Raw genomic sequence first — 19,664 nt, 5'->3', positions numbered from 1 at the left:
GGACTATTACTGCTTGTATGATAGAGCCTAATCTTTTCTCAGACTTTGTCCCACCATTTCTGAGGGAAAGGGGGAGGGCACTGATTTCTAGCTACACCCCCTGCTAGGGCCTTGTTATTAGGCCACGCCCATAAATTGCCATGCACAGAGCACCATCGCTGGTGCCCTGACCTTCTGAGAACCCTCTCAGGCCCCCGCTGCCCACTAACCCCACTCTATTTACCCCTATAGAAGAGGGCCAGCCACTAGACCCTCCACATGTTCTGGGACAGCTGCACTGCAGCTCAGCGGAGCCACAAATATACAATCCATGCAGGTCAGCGGCAGTCACATGACCTCAACAGAGAACATCTACATTGAGGTGTTCAAAGGACATTTCATCAAATTCAACTACAAAGAAAAGACTATGGAGAGGGGGAGGGACTAAGAGGAGAGAGGGGGAGGGACTAGGAGGAGGGACTAGGAGGAGAGAGTGGAGGAGGGACTAGGAGGAGAGAGAGGAGGAGGGACTAGGAGGAGGGACTAGGAGGAGAGAGAGGAGGAGGGACTAGGAGGAGAGAGAGGAGGAGGGACTAGGAGGAGAGAGATGAGGAGGGACTAGGAGGAGAGAGAGGGGGAGGGACAGGAGGAGGGAGAGGAGGAGGGACTAGGAGGAGAGAGAGGAGGAGGGAGAGGGACTAGGAGGAGAGAGAGGAGGAGGGACTAGGAGGAGAGAGAGGAGGAGGGACTAGGAGGAGAGAGAGGAGGGACTAGGAGGAGAGAGAGACTAGGAGGAGAGAGAGAGGAGGAGGGATTAGGAGGAGGGAGAGGAGGAGGGATTAGGAGGAGAGAGAGGAGGAGGGATTAGGAGGAGAGAGAGGAGGAGGGATTAGGAGGAGAGAGAGAGGAGGAGGGACTAGGAGGAGAGAGAGAGGAGGAGGGACTAGGAGGAGAGAGAGAGGAGGAGGGACTAGGAGGAGAGAGAGAGGAGGAGGGATTAGGAGGAGAGAGAGAGGAGGAGGGATTAGGAGGAGGGAGAGGAGGAGGGATTAGGAGGAGAGAGAGGAGGAGGGATTAGAAGGAGGGGGTACAGGACATAGTATAGACGGTAACACAGGCTATCCCATCACCTCTTTAGTAAGACAGTCAGCACAGTATCACAGATAGTATGAGAAAAGATGGACAGCTGTGTGATGGACACTGAGCATGCTGGGAAATGAGATGGAGAATCCATAGACAGGAAAGTGACTCGGCCAACCTTGGACCGCAGTGACATCACAAGTAACCTCCTCCATGGTGTGACAATCATACCACAGCAAGGGCTCCAGGACAATGACCAGGAACCACACACTGACATGTTTCACCCACCCACTGCTCCCGTCTGAGGCAGCCACTCACCACACACACACACAAATGTGAGTCAAATCTAATATTCATCAACACAGAAAGTGACTATAACCATTTATCCCCCTAATAAGCATGACCTCCTCCCCCTCCCCCAATATCAGGTCTGGCTATTCCCCTCCCCCAATATCAGGTCTAGCTAGTCCCCTCCCCCAATATCTGGTCTGGCTAGTCCCCTCCCCCAATATCTGGTCTGGCTATTCCCTTCCCCCCAATATCAGGTCTGGCTATTCCCCTCCCCTAATATCAGGTCTGGCTATTCCCCTCCCCCAATATCAGGTCTGGCTATTCCCTTCCCCCCAATTTCAGGTCTGGCTATTCCCCTCCCCCAATATCAGGTCTGGCTATTCCCTTCCCCCCAATATCAGGTCTGGCTATTCCCCTCCCCTAATATCAGGTCTGGCTATTCCCCTCCCCCAATATCAGGTCTGGCTATTCCCCTCCCCTAATATCAGGTCTGGCTATTCCCCTCCCCCAATATCAGGTCTGGCTATTCCTCACCCTCAATATCAGGTCTGGCTTCCCCCCGGCTGGCTGACAAGATGGAAGTATCCCTGGAAAGTGGTGTACAGAATAGGGGGTGTCCATACTTGCTCCCCAGTATCCCGTGGACGCACATAGACTAACCACGTCACTTGATATTAAACAGAGGAGAACCCAACTAGACGTAAACCCTTCCCCCATGTGCTTAATTAAAATGTAACTAAAATACTTGGACTTGCAGACAAGTATATGTGGTAGGTAGCAGCTACTTTGTATTCACCTAAAAGCCATTTGGCTGTCTGGTTTGTTCAGCTCAGTGACCTATGAAGCCAGCGATTCTCAAGACCCAGATATCCATCTCGCCATTTTTCACGCTTCCCAGCCACTGCTATGTAAGAGGTTCCACTAAGTTTCTACCCTACAGATGAGGTGGCCAGCAGAGCATTCGTGGTGTTAGGGAGACACAGAGGTCAGCAGGGAAGTGAAGATACAATAATGGTGATTTGGGGTTGGCAGGATCAAGGTGGACAGTTGAGGAACACAAAATGGCCGGCCCAAGGAGGACTTCATACTCACCAGTCTCCCAGGAGAGGTCAGAAGACGAGGACTGTAATCTGTGAATAGAGAAGAGGTCATATTAATGTATACTCTCCCATCATGCACTTCTCTGGCCTCACTAGAACTTCTACCTTACCCTCCAGAGGAGTAGGAGATGGGGTAGGCACAGGGGAAGGCGATTCAGCCAACTGCTCCAGCGTGCTTCGTTTCCGTCCTTCCTTGGAACGAGCGATTACTACCTGCGCCTTCAATGCGTCCTGCTCCAAAGACTTCATTCTGCCAAAAGAGGAAATCAGTCACACAACACATGGGGATGGGGAATGGTGGACGTGGCGTGTGACGGGGCAGCCAATGACAGGTGAGGAACAGACTGTGGAGGAGGAACTTGGGATGGTGAAAGCCAATTCCATTTTCCAAGCTCTCTCTACGTAAAACAAACTCTTTTGGTGTAATACAATTGATGAGAAGACTTTGGAATACAAAGATGTCTAAATCCCTCCTCCCCACCCAGAAAGATCACAACTCAGAGAATTAGGATTAGGCCTCGGTACAGATACAGCTGGGTTATACATCAATCATGTCTGACCAACACCACCAGCATGGCTTGGTAAAGTGGGAGGTCTCCTGTATCTGTCCGGGTTCCTCCTTTACTTAACAACATGCATCCTGATTGGCTGGACTTAGTATATCAACATCTTTTTGTTTCCCATAATGATAATCAGATCATGGTGTTCACAATAGGCTGCTGTATCTCTGCACTAACAGTCGGAAACATCCATGCAGATATCTCAAGAAGTCCTGGACATCCATACACCTTCTGATGGCCAAAACAATCTGTTGTGATCATTCTGGTGTGGTGTCTGAACAGGTGGGCCTCCACCCCAGCAATCATAACACAAGCAAGTAACAAGTAGCACTAGTAGAATTGTCTGGTAGATTGCCTTGTTCCGACCCTCGGTGGGCAGTCTGCTGCTCTCCTAACAGTACATGCAAGCTCAGTGCATGAAATATGGAGGTCTGTCACAGAGAGACTTCTGGGCAACATGTTGGCTGTAGTAACTACAAGCAATCATCACGGCCAACAAACTCATTGCTCTCATGATAACGGGAATCCAAATAGATCAAAATTTTGGGTTACATTGATAACTGACTGCGGCAGACAAAAAGGTACAAGGCCGGTGCTCAACCAACCCATACCAGGAGTCCAGCAGGGGAATGTAACACAACGTACTACTGATCTACTAAACATAGAATCACCCAACCATTAAGAACTGAAGGACTTCTGGAGACGTTCATTGACAATTTATGAGAGAGGAGAAGATGGGGTCCAGAGAAAAACAAATAATAGAAAAGTCAGGACACTTGCAGAGAAAGGCTTTGAGGTCACACACCAGCATGCAAAACCAAAACGCATGCAACGCATCCCACCCGACATGTTTAATAATCTGCTGCAGAGGTATGATAACCAGATTCCTGAACTACAACCACTGAACAAGAGCACATGGATTTCAGTACAGTCTGCAATGCTTCGGATTGTCATCACAAGAACCGAGCATTGCCAGGAACGCTCAGATCTTCATCTCAAGAACCGAGCATTGCCAGAAACGCTCAGATTGTCATCTCAAGAACCGAGCATTGCCAGGAACACTCAGATCTCCATCACAAGAACCGAACATTGCCAGGATCGCTCAGCTCTCCATCACAAGAACAGAGCATTGCCAGGAACGCTCAGATCTTCATCACAAGAACCGAGCATTGCCAGGAACACTCAGATCTAAATCACAAGAACCGAACATTGCCAGGATCGCTCAGATTGTCATCTCAAGAACCAAGCATTGCCAGGAACACTCAGATTGTCATCTCAAGAACCGAACATTGCCAGGAACGCTCAGATCTCCATCACAAGAACCGAACATTGCCAGGAACACTCAGATTTCCATCACAAGAACTTGAACATTGCCAGGAACACTCAGATCTCCATCACAAGAACCAAGCATTGCCAGGAACGCTCAAATTGTCATCTCAAGAACCGAGCATTGCCAGGAACGCTCAGATTGTCATCTCAAGAACCGAGCATTGCCAGGAACGCTCAGATCTCCATCAGAAGAACCGAGCATTGCCAGGAACGCTCAGATCTCCATCACTAGAACCGAGCATTGCCAGGAACGCTCAGATCTCCATCACTAGAACCTGAAAATTGCCAGGAACGCTCAGATCTCCATCACAAGAACCGAGCATTGCCAGGATCGCTCAGCTCTCCATCACAAGAACCGAGCATTGCCAGGAATGCTCAGATCTCCATCACAAGAACCAAGCATTGCCAGGAACGCTCAGATTGTCATCTCAAGAACCGAACATTGCCAAAAACACTCAGATTGTCATCTCAAGAGCCAAACATTGCCAGGAACACTCAGATTGTCATCTCAAGAACCGAGCATTGCCAGGAACGCTCAGATTGTCATCTCAAGAACCGAGCATTGCCAGGAACGCTCAGATCTCCATCACAAGAACCGAGCATTGCCAGGAACGCTCAGATCTCCATCACAAGAACCAAGCATTGCCAGGAACGCTCAGATCTCCATCACAAGAACTGAACATTGCCAGGAATGCTCAGATTGTCATCTCAAGAACCGAGCATTGCCAGGAACACTCAGATCTCCATCACAAGAACCGAACATTGCCAGGATCGCTCAGCTCTCCATCACAAGAACAGAGCATTGCCAGGAACGCTCAGATCTTCATCACAAGAACCGAGCATTGCCAGGAACACTCAGATCTAAATCACAAGAACCGAACATTGCCAGGATCGCTCAGATTGTCATCTCAAGAACCAAGCATTGCCAGGAACACTCAGATTGTCATCTCAAGAACCGAACATTGCCAGGAACGCTCAGATCTCCCGAACATTGCCAGGAACACTCAGATTTCCATCACAACAACTTGAACATTGCCAGGAACACTCAGATCTCCATCACAAGAACCAAGCATTGCCAGGAACGCTCAAATTGTCATCTCAAGAACCGAGCATTGCCAGGAACGCTCAGATTGTCATCTCAAGAACCGAGCATTGCCAGGAACGCTCAGATCTCCATCAGAAGAACCGAGCATTGCCAGGAACGCTCAGATCTCCATCACTAGAACCGAGCATTGCCAGGAACGCTCAGATCTCCATCACTAGAACCTGAACATTGCCAGGAACGCTCAGATCTCCATCACAAGAACCGAGCATTGCCAGGATCGCTCAGCTCTCCATCACAAGAACCGAGCATTGCCAGGAATGCTCAGATCTCCATCACAAGAACCAAGCATTGCCAGGAACGCTCAGATTGTCATCTCAAGAACCGAACATTGCCAAAAACACTCAGATTGTCATCTCAAGAGCCAAACATTGCCAGGAACACTCAGATTGTCATCTCAAGAACCGAGCATTGCCAGGAACGCTCAGATTGTCATCTCAAGAACCGAGCATTGCCAGGAACGCTCAGATCTCCATCACAAGAACCGAGCATTGCCAGGAATGCTCAGATCTCCATCACAAGAACCAAGCATTGCCAGGAACGCTCAGATCTCCATCACAAGAACTGAACATTGCCAGGAATGCTCAGATTGTCATCTCAAGAACCGAGCATTGCCAAGAACGCTCAGATTGTCATCTCAAGAACCGAACATTGCCAGGAACGCTCAGATTGTCATCTCAAGAACCAAGCATTGCCAGGAATGCTCAGATTGTCATCTCAAGAACCGAGCATTGCCTGGAACGCTCAGATTGTCATCTCAAGAACTGAACATTGCCAGTAACGCTCAGATCTCCATCTCAAGAACCAAGCATTGCCAGGAACGCTCAGATCACCATCACAAGAACCGAGCATTGCCAGGAACACGGAGATCTCCATCACAAGAACCGAGCTTTGCCAGGAAAGCTCAGATCTCCATCACAAGAACCGAGCATTGCCAGGAACACTCAGATTTCCATCACAAGAACAGAGCTTTGCCAGGAACGCTCAGATCTCAATCACAAGAACCGAGCATTGCCAGGAACACTCAGATTTCCATCACAAGAACAGAGCTTTGCCAGGAACGCTCAGATCTCCATCACAAGAACCGAGCATTGCCAGGATCGCTGAGCTCTCCATCACAAAAACCGAGCATTGCCAGGAACACTCAGCTTTTCCATCACAAGAACAGAGCATTGCCAGGAAGCCCCTCAGATCTCCATCACAAGAACCGAGCATTGCCAGGAACACTCAGATCTCCATCATAAGAACCGAGCATTGCCGGTAATGCTCAGATCTCCATCACAAGAACAGAGCATTGCCAGGAACACTGAGATCTCCATCACAAGAACCGAGCATTACCAGGAACGCTCAGATCTCCATCACAAGAACCGAGCATTGCCAGGATCGCTCAGCTCTCCATCACAAAAACCGAGCATTGCCAGGAACACTCAGCTTTTCCATCACAAGAACAGAGCATTGCCAGGAAGCCCCTCAGATCTCCATCACAAGAACCGAGCATTGCCAGGAACACTCAGATCTCCATCACAAGAACCGAGCATTGCCAGGAACACTCAGATCTCCATCACAAGAACAGAGCATTGCCGGGAATGCTCAGATCTCCATCACAAGAACAGAGCTTTGCCAGGAACGCTCAGATCTCAATCACAAGAACTGAGCATTGCCAGGAACACTCAGATTTCCATCACAAGAACAGAGCTTTGCCAGGAACGCTCAGATCTCCATCACAAGAACCGAGCTTTGCCAGGAAAGCTCAAATCTCCATCACAAGAACAGAGCATTGCCGGGAACACTGAGATTTCCATCACAAGAACAGAGCTTTGCCAGGAACGCTCAGATCTCCATCACAAGAACCGAGCATTGCCAGGAACACTCAGATTTCCATCACAAGAACAGAGCTTTGCCAGGAACGCTCAGATCTCAATCACAAGAACCGAGCATTGCCAGGAACACTCAGATTTCCATCACAAGAACAGAGCTTTGCCAGGAACGCTCAGATCTCCATCACAACAACCGAGCATTACCAGGAACGCTCAGATCTCCATCACAAGAACCGAGCATTGCCAGGATCGCTCAGCTCTCCATCACAAAAAACGAGCATTGCCAGGAACACTCAGCTTTTCCATCACAAGAACAGAGCATTGCCAGGAAGCCCCTCAGATCTCCATCACAAGAACCGAGCATTGCCAGGAACACTCAGATCTCCATCACAAGAACCGAGCATTGCCAGGAACACTCAGATCTCCATCATAAGAACCGAGCATTGCCAGGAACACTCAGATCTCCATCATAAGAACCGAGCATTGCCGGTAATGCTCAGATCTCCATCACAAGAACAGAGCATTGCCAGGAACACTGAGATCTCCATCACAAGAACCGAGCATTACCAGGAACGCTCAGATCTCCATCACAAGAACCGAGCATTGCCAGGATCGTTCAGCTCTCCATCACAAAAACCGAGCATTGCCAGGAACACTCAGCTTTTCCATCACAAGAACAGAGCATTGCCAGGAAGCCCCTCAGATCTCCATCACAAGAACCGAGCATTGCCAGGAACACTCAGATCTCCATCACAAGAACCGAGCATTGCCAGGAACACTCAGATCTCCATCATAAGAACCGAGCATTGCCGGGAATGCTCAGATCTCCATCACAAGAACAGAGCATTGCCAGGAACACTGAGATCTCCATCACAAGAACCGAGCATTGCCATGAATGCTCAGATCTCCATCACAAGAACCGAGCATTGCCAGGAACGCTCAGATCTCCATCACAAGAACAGAGCTTTGCCAGGATCGTTCAGATTTCCATCACAAGAACACAGCATTGCCAGGATCGCTCAGATTTCCATCACAAGAACACAGCATTGCCAGGATCGCTCAGATTTCCATCACAAGAACAGAGCATTGCCAGGATCGCTCAGCTCTCCATCACAAGAACCGAGCATTGCCGGGAACACTCAGATTTCCATTACAAGGACAGAGCTTTGCCAGGATCGCTCAGATCGCCATCACCAAAACCGAGCTTTGCCAGGAACACTCAGATTTCCATTACAAGGACAGAGCATTGCCAGGAACGCTTCGATCTCCATCACAAGAACCGTACATTGCCAGGAAAGCTCAGATTGCAATCACAAGAACCGAGCATTGCCGGGAGCTGACCAAATAAGAGCAGGGCTCCATGATAAAGAAAAGCAGGCAGGGTGGAAGGAGGCGGTCGCATCAATACCTGACATTGTTGTTTCCGATTAAAGTAAACCTTAACTGACTATTAAAAAAAAAAGGTTTTACTTACCTGGGGCTTCCCCGAGCCCCCTGCAGACGTCCTGTACACGCGTCGCACTCACCGATCATCCGGTCCACCATCGTGGCTCAGCATGCATCCTCGATCGCCCTCCCATTCCTGTGATCATCCTGCACGTGTGCAGTACACGTACTACTTGTATGTACTGCGCAGAACTGCCACAGGGACGGGAGCGTGATCGAGGATGCACGAGGCCATACAGTGGCTCAGCGGCTGGCCGGTCACTGAAAATGAATCTGAGCCACGGTGGCGGACCGGATGATTGGTGAGTGACGGCACGGGCACAGGATGTCTGCAGGGGGCAGCCCCAGGTAAGTGAAACTGGCCGGTTTCCTGGAGCAGCAGACATGGAGAACACACACTTGTGTGGGTTTCACCATTGTGTGTCCAATCTGCACAATATTCATCCAACACAATGGCAAGTATCTGCTCTCATGTGCAGCGTATCTACTGATCACTGCAAACGGTCCAGCAATCAATCGGTCCTCCAGTCAGAAACCAAAACGAGAGCTGCAATCGTTTTATCTCTTTGCACCACTGAATTCTGGTAGGTGAATCAGTTGGTCTCCGTTCGCTAAAAGTTTATGAGATCAGTGCCGTCATCATGGATCCCCTCCACACATTCCCCACCAGTGACAATGACTGCTCTGCTTACACCACTGATAGTTCCAGCAACCAAAGTCCTGCTTCATAATCAGCTCATGTCCAATTCAATGCTGGTATTGGACTGGATGTCTGTAGACATGTCAGGAGATGAATGAGAAGGACACAGAGGAGGAGCAGAACTCTGAGGGTCACCATATAAACCCACCATAAAAAAAACAACAAAACCCCCCAAAAAACCTGTTATTTATAGACTCTCTGAAGAGGAACTCAGCCACAAACGTATTGATCTTAATTTTGGATATTAGGAAGGGTAACGGAGGATCCCAAGGGGGGAAAAAGACCATTTGACTTTTGTGTAGTGTGGATGAATCTTATTTTGGGTTCTCTTTCTGTCCGATTTCCATTGGGGGGAATCGGCAGCACATAACGCCTTAATGTAGTAAGTGAAAGAGCCACACCCACTATGAAGTTTCTTTATTGTGGTCCACCCATTTCCTGTCCGGCAGACTATGAGAAAGTATAATAAAAACATGGAGCAAAATGGAGGTCCCAGACACAGGAAGTGGAGAGAATTTGCCCAAGAGCGAGAGAGGAGTTATAAACTATATATAATATGTTCCTGTGATGAGTCCAAACGGGTGGCGACAATGGGCTGTCCCCGGACCGCTGTCCCCTGCCCCCCCCCCCCCCCCCCCCCCTCGTGAACTCTATATAAAGAATGCACTGCAATAAAAGCTGAGCTGTACCCTTCCCAAAAATTCCAAAATTAAAAAGTTTCAGGCCGAGTTCACCTGAAGCAGAGACAATGTGACGAGAGACAAGACGGGGTACACCTGTGTTCAGCGGTGATACACGGACCCGGCAGCTCAGAACATGCCGAAAAGCTGCGTGCGGTCTGGTGACATGCAATGTGTGGACACACAGCCCCCCCCCCCATCACACATAACATCTGTTGACGTGTCTGGCGGGCACATGCTACTAGCTGGGCAGAGTGCAGGCAGCCAATGTCACGGAGTGCCCAGCTCACACCTGCTGCCGCTGTCTTCTGGGGTTCGGGGCCTGTTCTGCCGCGACTGGTATAGCTTCTTTGCCAGAGACTGCTCATACTGTTTAATACTGTCCTCCAGAGTGCTGTCCAGAGAGACAAGGAGAGAGACAGCCACAACAAGTGAGAGAGAAAGAGACAGAATGAGGAAACAGGAGACTACAAACATTTTCTACAGAGTGCAGGAAACAGGAGACAACAAACATCTTTTACAGAGTGCAGGAAACGGGAGACTAGGGGCATCTTCTACAGAGTGCAGGAAACGGGAAACTACGAACATCTACTACAGAGTGCAGAGCAGCCAGAGTGCAGGAAACAGGAAACTACCAACATCTTCTCCAGAGTGCAGGAAACAGGAGACTAGGGGCATCTTCTACAGAGTGCAGAGCAGACAGAGTGCAGGAAACAGGAGACAACAAACATCTTCTACAGAGTGCAGGAAACGGGAGACTAGGGGCATCTTCTACAGAGTGCAGGAAACGGGAGACTAGGGGCATCTTCTACAGAGTGCAGGAAACAGGAGACTAGGGGCATCTTCTACAGAGTGCAGGAAACAGGAGACTGGGGGCATCTTCTACAGAGTGCAGGAAACGGGAGACTAGGGGCATCTTCTACAGAGTGCAGAGCAGACAGAGTGCAGGAAACAGGAAACTACCAACATCTTCTACTGAGTGCAGGAAACAGGAGACTAGGGGCATCTTCTACAGAGTGCAGGAAACAGGAGACTAGGGGCATCTTCTACAGAGTGGAGGAAACAGGGGACTAGGGGCATCTTCTGCAGAGTACAGGAAACAGGAGACTAGGGGCATCTTCTACAGAGAGTAGGAAACAGGAGACTACAATCATCTTCTACAGAGTGCAGGAAACAGGAGACTAGGGGCATCTTCTACAGAGAGTAGGAAACAGGAGACCAGGGGCATCTTCTACAGAGTGCAGGAAACAGGAGACTAGGGGCATCTTCTACAGAGTACAGGAAACAGGAGACTAGGGGCATCTTCTGCAGAGTACAGGAAACAGGAGACTAGGGGCATCTTCTACAGAGAGTAGGAAACAGGAGACTACAATCATCTTCTACAGAGTGCAGGAAACAGGAGACTAGGGGCATCTTCTACAGAGAGTAGGAAACAGGAGACCAGGGGCATCTTCTACAGAGTGCAGGAAACAGGAGACTAGGGGCATCTACTAAAGAGTGCAGGAAACAGGAGACTAGGGGCATCTTCTACAGAGTGCAGGAAACAGGAGACAACAAACATCTTCTACAGAGTGCAGGAAACGGGAGACTAGGGGCATCTTTTACAGAGTGCAGGAAACAGGAGACTAGGGGCATCTTCTACAGAGTGCAGGAAACGGGAGACTAGGGGCATCTTCTACAGAGTGCAGGAAATGGGAGACTAGGGGCATCTTCTACAGAGTGCAGGAAATGGGAGACTAGAGGCATCTTCTACGGAGTGCAGGAAAAGGGAGACTAGGGGCATCTTCTACAGAGGGCAGGAAACGGGAGACTAGGGGCATCTTCTACGGAGTACAGGAAACGGGAGACTAGGGGCATCTTCTACAGAGTACAGGAAACAGGAGACTAGGGGCATCTTCTACAGAGTGCAGGAAACAGGAGACTAGAGGCATCTTCTACAGAGAGTAGGAAACAGGAGACTAGGGGCATCTTCTACAGAGTGCAGGAAACAGGAGACTAGAGGCATCTTCTACAGAGTGCAGGAAACAGGAGACTAGGGGCATCTTCTACAGAGTGCAGGAAACAGGAGACTAGAGGCATCTTCTACAGAGAGTAGGAAACAGGAGACTAGGGGCATCTTCTACAGAGTGCAGGAAACAGGAGACTAGGGGCATCTTCTACAGAGTGCAGGAAACAGGAGACTAGAGGCATCTTCAACAGAGTGCAGGAAACAGGAGACTAGGGGCATCTTCTACAGAGGGCAGGAGATGGGAGACTAGGGGCATCTTCTACAGAGTGCAGGAAACAGGAGACTAGAGGCATCTTCTACAGAGTGCAGGAAATGGGAGACTAGGGGCATCTTCTACAGAGAGTAGGAAACAGGAGACTACAAACATCTTCTACAGAGTGCAGGAAACAGGAAACTACAAACATCTTCTACAGAGTGCAGGAAACAGGAAACTACAAACACCTTCTACAGAGTGCAGGGAACAGGAAACTACAAACATCTTCTACAGAGTGCAGGAAACGGGAGACTAGGGGCATCTTCTACAGAGTGCAGGAAACAGGAGACTAGGGGCATCTTCTACAGAGTGCAGGAAACGGGAGACTAGGGGCATCTTCTACAGAGTGCAGGAAACAGGAGACTACAATCATCTTCTACAGAGTGCAGGAAACAGGAGACTAGGGGCATCTTCTACAGAGTGCAGGAAACAGGAGACTAGGGGCATCTTCTACAGAGTGCAGGAAACGGGAGACTAGGGGCATCTTCTACAGAGTGCAGGAAACAGGAGACTAGGGGCATCTTCTACAGAGTGCAGGAAACAGGAGACTAGGGGCATCTTCTACAGAGGGCAGGAAACGGGAGACTAGGGGCATCTTCTACGGAGTACAGGAAATGGGAGACTAGGGGCATCTTCTACAGAGTACAGGAAACAGGAGACTAGGGGCATCTTCTACAGAGTACAGGAAACAGGAGACTAGGGGCATCTTCTACAGAGTGCAGGAAACAGGAGACTAGAGGCATCTTCTACAGAGTGCAGGAAACAGGAGACTAGAGGCATCTTCTACAGAGGGCAGGAAATGGGAGACTAGGGGCATCTTCTACGGAGTGCAGGAAATGGGAGACTAGAGGCATCTTCTACAGAGGGCAGGAAATGGGAGACTAGAGGCATCTTCTACAGAGGGCAGGAAACAAGAGACTAGGGGCAGGTTATAAAATACATAGTGCAGGGCAGAGTGCAGGGAACAGGAGACTAGGGGCATGTTATACATAGTGCAGGGCAGGCAGAGTGCTGGTAGCTGTATAGGTAGAAGCTTGGGGTCTCTGGAGATACTAGGCCTCTTTTCTGTATTGCTTGAAGGTGTTTCTGCCTCAAGATGATTTGAATGGATATTTTCATCTTGGGTCACACATCATCAATGTGGCCGGATGAGATTTACATGTGTAGATATGTTGCCAATCTGTTGCCGTATTATATTTGCACTGTGAGGATTAATAATCTGAAGGCATGTGTCTGCAGAGGGTGCAGTGTAGGCTGTAGCCTAGTCCTTACGGATAACTAACCAGAGCTCATAAAACGTCTGCGAAGCAAGTTCTCCTGATAGCCAGAGTTTGGCCAATACCTAAATTCTGGCTTTACAGCAACTAAATGTTATATGGGCAGAAATTGGGGCGGATCAGATCCAGGAACCTGCAATCATTTATGAATAAACTGACTGCGAATTCCTGGACCTCGTTCCCCCAGTTTCCATCCATTCACACTTTGCTTCTGGTTATTTTCCAGCACTGCAGGAAGAGATAGGAAATAAGACACAACCAGGGCATGGAGCTGCTGAAGAGTTAGCTGGCCGCTGTGATTGGCTAGCCGCTAGACCCTTCCGGGGCTGCTGGAGAAGGCTTGTGGCCCAGCACTAGATCCAGGCCTTCACTACTGTATACTCAAGTGAAAGAGATTCTGGCCGGCATTGGGCACCATCTCTGGCCAGTGAAATAAAAGTAACACATCCTGAATCTAGAAAACAGTCTGCTGCTCTAGACAAAGTAGGATGAGAAGGCAGGCAGAGTATAGAGTATATAATTAAGACAAAGTATTGAGGTCATACAAGCCTTCTAAAGTATACCAAAATCAGCTTTTAATAAATACATATCCACATCAGACCCCCAAAGATACACAGATTAATCAAAATACTATCCCACAACAATTAAAAACACCATATGCGGAGCATTAGCAACTGTACGTCTGTGTGGCTAAATAGCATGCACCTATAATAATGCTGTAAACTTATCCTGGCCAGGAAATATATCACAACAGCACTACATGCATCCGCGCTTGCTCACACCACACACACTTGTGCCATAAGTATTGCAACATTGGGGGGCCCCCTGTTGATTAATGCATAAGCGTGGAATCATTAAAGCCAGGCTAGATTCAGTTCCATCAACTTAAAGTAACTTCTCATCTATTGCTGCACATGAAGAAGCAAGGAAGCAAAGCAAAAGCGTGGAATCAGCAAAGCCAAGCCAGGTAAAGTTCCATCAGCTCTGTGCAACAGTACAACTGCTGCTGCATTAGGGAGGCAGTCATAAACGATCTCACCCGTTCAGTCGCATCACAGTTGGTTGACTCAAGCTCCTGGGCACAGAAGTGATGTCCGTTTCTGGACCTGCTCAGACGTGTGCTGGGGTCATGCGACAAGACTCCTCACTGCAGCGCACACCGGCAAGTAGGAGGACGCCAGCCCAGGAGTCCATAGACAGCGTGTGTGAGGAAGAGCTGCGTCACACGCACCAGTTGTAGCTCCGCCCACCGACGCGTTTCACGCCCCCATTGGGCGTTTCATCAGGGTGTGTCCATAGCTGCTAACAGCCCTTCCTTTGTATCCGCCTTGGCTCCGCCCACCTTTCTTTCGCCCTGTCACTCACCATTCAGATAACCAACTCCTTCAGGAGGCGGGCATAGTAGGGGATTTGGCTGGATACTTTACATTGCATAGCAACACCATACAGATAGCTTTCTCCTCAGACAGCAAGAGCATTTAGCAGGATTCATTAGTGGGGCAATTAGGAAGCTTATATCTAATAAACATATTCATAGATTGTCGTGAGATACTGGAAGCACACATTCCACATGTTACTGTAGCCTTTCTTGCAGCCAAATTTTCCATTATATGACGGCACTTAGGCTGCCTGTCCAGCATAGATATTGTTCCCTCAAATTGTGACTTCAGATCATACCATTCAATCGGCAGTCCCCTCAATTCCTGAGAAGCAAGTAATTATATTTTCTTAGTTGCAGAATGTCAGTCACATATATTTAAAGGCACATATACAGGGCTATTATCTAGGCACATTAGAGTCACTGCGGATCCATTCTTTTCCCATGCTTTACCCCCAGGAATAGTCCTGGCTATAAAATTTAGTACAGTTGTTATTTCCTCTTTTGGACCCCGGTGCTGGGACATACAATTAGCCATATTTTTTAATCTTAAGGAAGGGGGATAGGTCCAATTCTGCGTTGAGTCCGCCCGGGAAAACACTCCCAAGTTTAAAGATCCACATGGCCTCTTTGCAGTAGAGGACCTCATCAAAATCTCCCCTTCTACCTGAAATTTTCAAATTATAAATTCCCTTCACCGAGGTCCCTATTACACTATTCTGATGGTATTCCCTGTAATGATCATATATTGTTCCTGTGGCCTTTCCCCCAGTAATTTTACAAAAATGCTCCAAGACCCTTTCCTTTAAGGCCCTTTTAGTTTTGCCAATGTAACTCAGGCCGCATGGGCACTGTATCATATATACCACTTTCTTAGTGTCACAATTTATGAAGGACCTAATTGTATATTCCTTTTCCCCCCTGCAGTCTGAGAAAACATCGGTCCTATCAACATAGGGACACATTTTACATTTTGAGCATTTATACATTCCCATTGGTTTTCTCTGGTCAAGCCAAGTGGAGGGATTTTTCAGCAGTTCACTATGCACCAACCGATCCCTAAGATTTGGTGCCCTTTTTGCTGTAAGAAGGGGTCTTGGACCTACAATTCTTGCAACATCTTTATCTGAAGTCAAAATAGGCCAGAACTTGTTTAACAATCCCCGTAGGTTTTCCCAATGCGCTCCATAGCCGGTGACCAGGCGCAAATGACCCCCCTCCCCTGCCCTTCGCGGCATCCCTCCGGGAGCCAGCAATTCTTGCCGGTCCAAACTCCAAGCCCTCTTCAATGCTCGACGCAGTACCGAGTGCGTATAACCACGTTCACGGAATCTTCTATACATACTTCGGGCTTCGTTTCTAAAATCAGTATCTCTGCCACAATTCCTTCTCAGTCTAAGGAATTGGCCATACGGTATTCCCTTCTTTAGGGATGGCGGATGATGACTATTAGCATGCAGTACCGTATTTCCAGCCGTGGGTTTACGAAAGGACGTTGTGACTATCCTCTGGCCCTCAATTCTCAGCAGGAGATCCAAAAAAGGAATTTCACTGCCACAAGAAAAGGTCAGCCGGATATTTTTTCCATTTTTATTAAGTTTGGTCACATATCGTTCCAATTCGTCTTTGGTGCCCTTCCACACCAGCAAAATGTCGTCGATAAATCTAAGCCAAAGGGCGGCATGCGCGCCATACTCCGGGCTAGGGAACACTTGCTCCCTCTCCCAGAGCCCCAGATGTAAACATGCGTAGGCTGGCGCACACGCCGCCCCCATCGACGTTCCTCGCAGTTGCTGGTAGTACTGCCCGTCAAAAATAAAACAGTTCCGCGTAAGAATCAGTCTCATCGCCTCGACTATAAAGGCATTATGGACCGAAGCGGAGGGATGCCGCTCATGGAGGAAGAAGGACATTGCCCGGAGACCCTCCTCATGCGGGATCGACGTGTAGAGGGATTCCACATCGATCCCCACAAGGAGGGACCCCGGGGGCACCTCGAAACCGGCCAGTACACCCAAGACATCGCGGGTGTCCTGTATGTAGGATGGCAGCGCCTGAACCAAAGGTCGTACTTTCTTATCAATAAACTGGCCCAAACGTTGTGTTGGACTGCCCACAGCAGATACTATCGGTCGGCCAGGTGGGTTGGTCAAGGATTTGTGGACCTTGGGGATTATATATATAGTTGGTACATTAAAGGTACCCACCACAAGGAACTCATGTTCCCTAGTGGTCAGAATTCCCCCATGCACTCCCTCATCTAACAAACAATTAACCTGATCTTTAATTACAGGAAATGGATTTTCCCGAAGTCTTTTATATGTTTGTGAATCCTCCAACTGTCTTTTAATCTCTTCAATGTATTTGTCCTCATCCATAAGAACAACATTTCCCCCTTTATCACTTGGTTTGATAATCAGTTTTGGGGCTTTTTGCAGCTCATCCAGTGCTGTTTTTTCTTGTGACGTTAGATTGTTTTCCCCTCTGGGAGGAAGAAGATTTAATTTCCACAGTTCCTGTTCAATTGTATTTAAAAAGACATGAACATTTTTATTCTGAGATAGGGGGGGCATAAATGATGATTTTACCCGTAAATTCGTGGTTGGGGGGGGGGATGATGCCACAGGGGGATGCAATGACCCTGAGGGGGAAATGTTGTTCTCATCTTCATTTATACTCAAACCCCCCAACCACGAATTTACGGGTAAAATCATCATTTATGCCCCCCCTATCTCAGAATAAAAATGTTCATGTCTTTTTAAATACAATTGAACAGGAACTGTGGAAATTAAATCTTCTTCCTCCCAGAGGGGAAAACAATCTAACGTCACAAGAAAAAACAGCACTGGATGAGCTGCAAAAAGCCCCAAAACTGATTATCAAACCAAGTGATAAAGGGGGAAATGTTGTTCTTATGGATGAGGACAAATACATTGAAGAGATTAAAAGACAGTTGGAGGATTCACAAACATATAAAAGACTTCGGGAAAATCCATTTCCTGTAATTAAAGATCAGGTTAATTGTTTGTTAGATGAGGGAGTGCATGGGGGAATTCTGACCACTAGGGAACATGAGTTGCTTGTGGTGGGTACCTTTAATGTACCAACTATATATATAATCCCCAAGGTCCACAAATCCTTGACCAACCCACCTGGCCGACCGATAGTATCTGCTGTGGGCAGTCCAACACAACGTTTGGGCCAGTTTATTGATAAGAAAGTACGACCTTTGGTTCAGGCGCTGCCATCCTACATACAGGACACCCGCGATGTCTTGGGTGTACTGGCCGGTTTCGAGGTGCCCCCGGGGTCCCTCCTTGTGGGGATCGATGTGGAATCCCTCTACACGTCGATCCCGCATGAGGAGGGTCTCCGGGCAATGTCCTTCTTCCTCCATGAGCGGCATCCCTCCGCTTCGGTCCATAATGCCTTTATAGTCGAGGCGATGAGACTGATTCTTACGCGGAACTGTTTTATTTTTGACGGGCAGTACTACCAGCAACTGCGAGGAACGTCGATGGGGGCGGCGTGTGCGCCAGCCTACGCATGTTTACATCTGGGGCTCTGGGAGAGGGAGCAAGTGTTCCCTAGCCCGGAGTATGGCGCGCATGCCGCCCTTTGGCTTAGATTTATCGACGACATTTTGCTGGTGTGGAAGGGCACCAAAGACGAATTGGAACGATATGTGACCAAACTTAATAAAAATGGAAAAAATATCCGGCTGACCTTTTCTTGTGGCAGTGAAATTCCTTTTTTGGATCTCCTGCTGAGAATTGAGGGCCAGAGGATAGTCACAACGTCCTTTCGTAAACCCACGGCTGGAAATACGGTACTGCATGCTAATAGTCATCATCCGCCATCCCTAAAGAAGGGAATACCGTATGGCCAATTCCTTAGACTGAGAAGGAATTGTGGCAGAGATACTGATTTTAGAAACGAAGCCCGAAGTATGTATAGAAGATTCCGTGAACGTGGTTATACGCACTCGGTACTGCGTCGAGCATTGAAGAGGGCTTGGAGTTTGGACCGGCAAGAATTGCTGGCTCCCGGAGGGATGCCGCGAAGGGCGGGGGAGGGGGGTCATTTGCGCCTGGTCACCGGCTATGGAGCGCATTGGGAAAACCTACGGGGATTGTTAAACAAGTTCTGGCCTATTTTGACTTCAGATAAAGATGTTGCAAGAATTGTAGGTCCAAGACCCCTTCTTACAGCAAAAAGGGCACCAAATCTTAGGGATCGGTTGGTGCATAGTGAACTGCTGAAAAATCCCTCCACTTGGCTTGACCAGAGAAAACCAATGGGAATGTATAAATGCTCAAAATGTAAAATGTGTCCCTATGTTGATAGGACCGATGTTTTCTCAGACTGCAGGGGGGAAAAGGAATATACAATTAGGTCCTTCATAAATTGTGACACTAAGAAAGTGGTATATATGATACAGTGCCCATGCGGCCTGAGTTACATTGGCAAAACTAAAAGGGCCTTAAAGGAAAGGGTCTTGGAGCATTTTTGTAAAATTACTGGGGGAAAGGCCACAGGAACAATATATGATCATTACAGGGAATACCATCAGAATAGTGTAATAGGGACCTCGGTGAAGGGAATTTATAATTTGAAAATTTCAGGTAGAAGGGGAGATTTTGATGAGGTCCTCTACTGCAAAG

General features: G+C 48.4%; 1 protein-coding gene across 13 annotated transcripts in view; it reads right to left on the bottom strand.

Moving 5' to 3' along the window:
• The window catches only part of SCRIB (scribble planar cell polarity protein), a 399,297-nt gene that overhangs the window by 29,109 nt on the left and 350,524 nt on the right, over positions 1 to 19,664 (bottom strand). For 11 of the 13 annotated variants that reach the window (XM_068238215.1, XM_068238207.1, XM_068238205.1 and 8 more), the window contains 3 exons: positions 10,377 to 10,478; positions 2,561 to 2,700; positions 2,443 to 2,480 (listed from right to left, as the gene is read on the bottom strand). In XM_068238215.1, coding sequence (XP_068094316.1) covers positions 2,443 to 2,480; positions 2,561 to 2,700; positions 10,377 to 10,478 — 280 coding nt within the window. The remainder of the gene's footprint in view (positions 1 to 2,442; positions 2,481 to 2,560; positions 2,701 to 10,376; positions 10,479 to 19,664) is intronic. The other 2 variants (XM_068238213.1, XM_068238216.1) reach the window with 1 other exon arrangement.

This window comes from Hyperolius riggenbachi, chromosome 5 (assembly GCF_040937935.1).
Source record: "Hyperolius riggenbachi isolate aHypRig1 chromosome 5, aHypRig1.pri, whole genome shotgun sequence".
Lineage (NCBI taxonomy): Eukaryota > Metazoa > Chordata > Amphibia > Anura > Hyperoliidae > Hyperolius > Hyperolius riggenbachi.
Note: the sequence above shows the minus strand (reverse complement) of the source record. Positions and strands in the feature narration are given on the sequence as shown.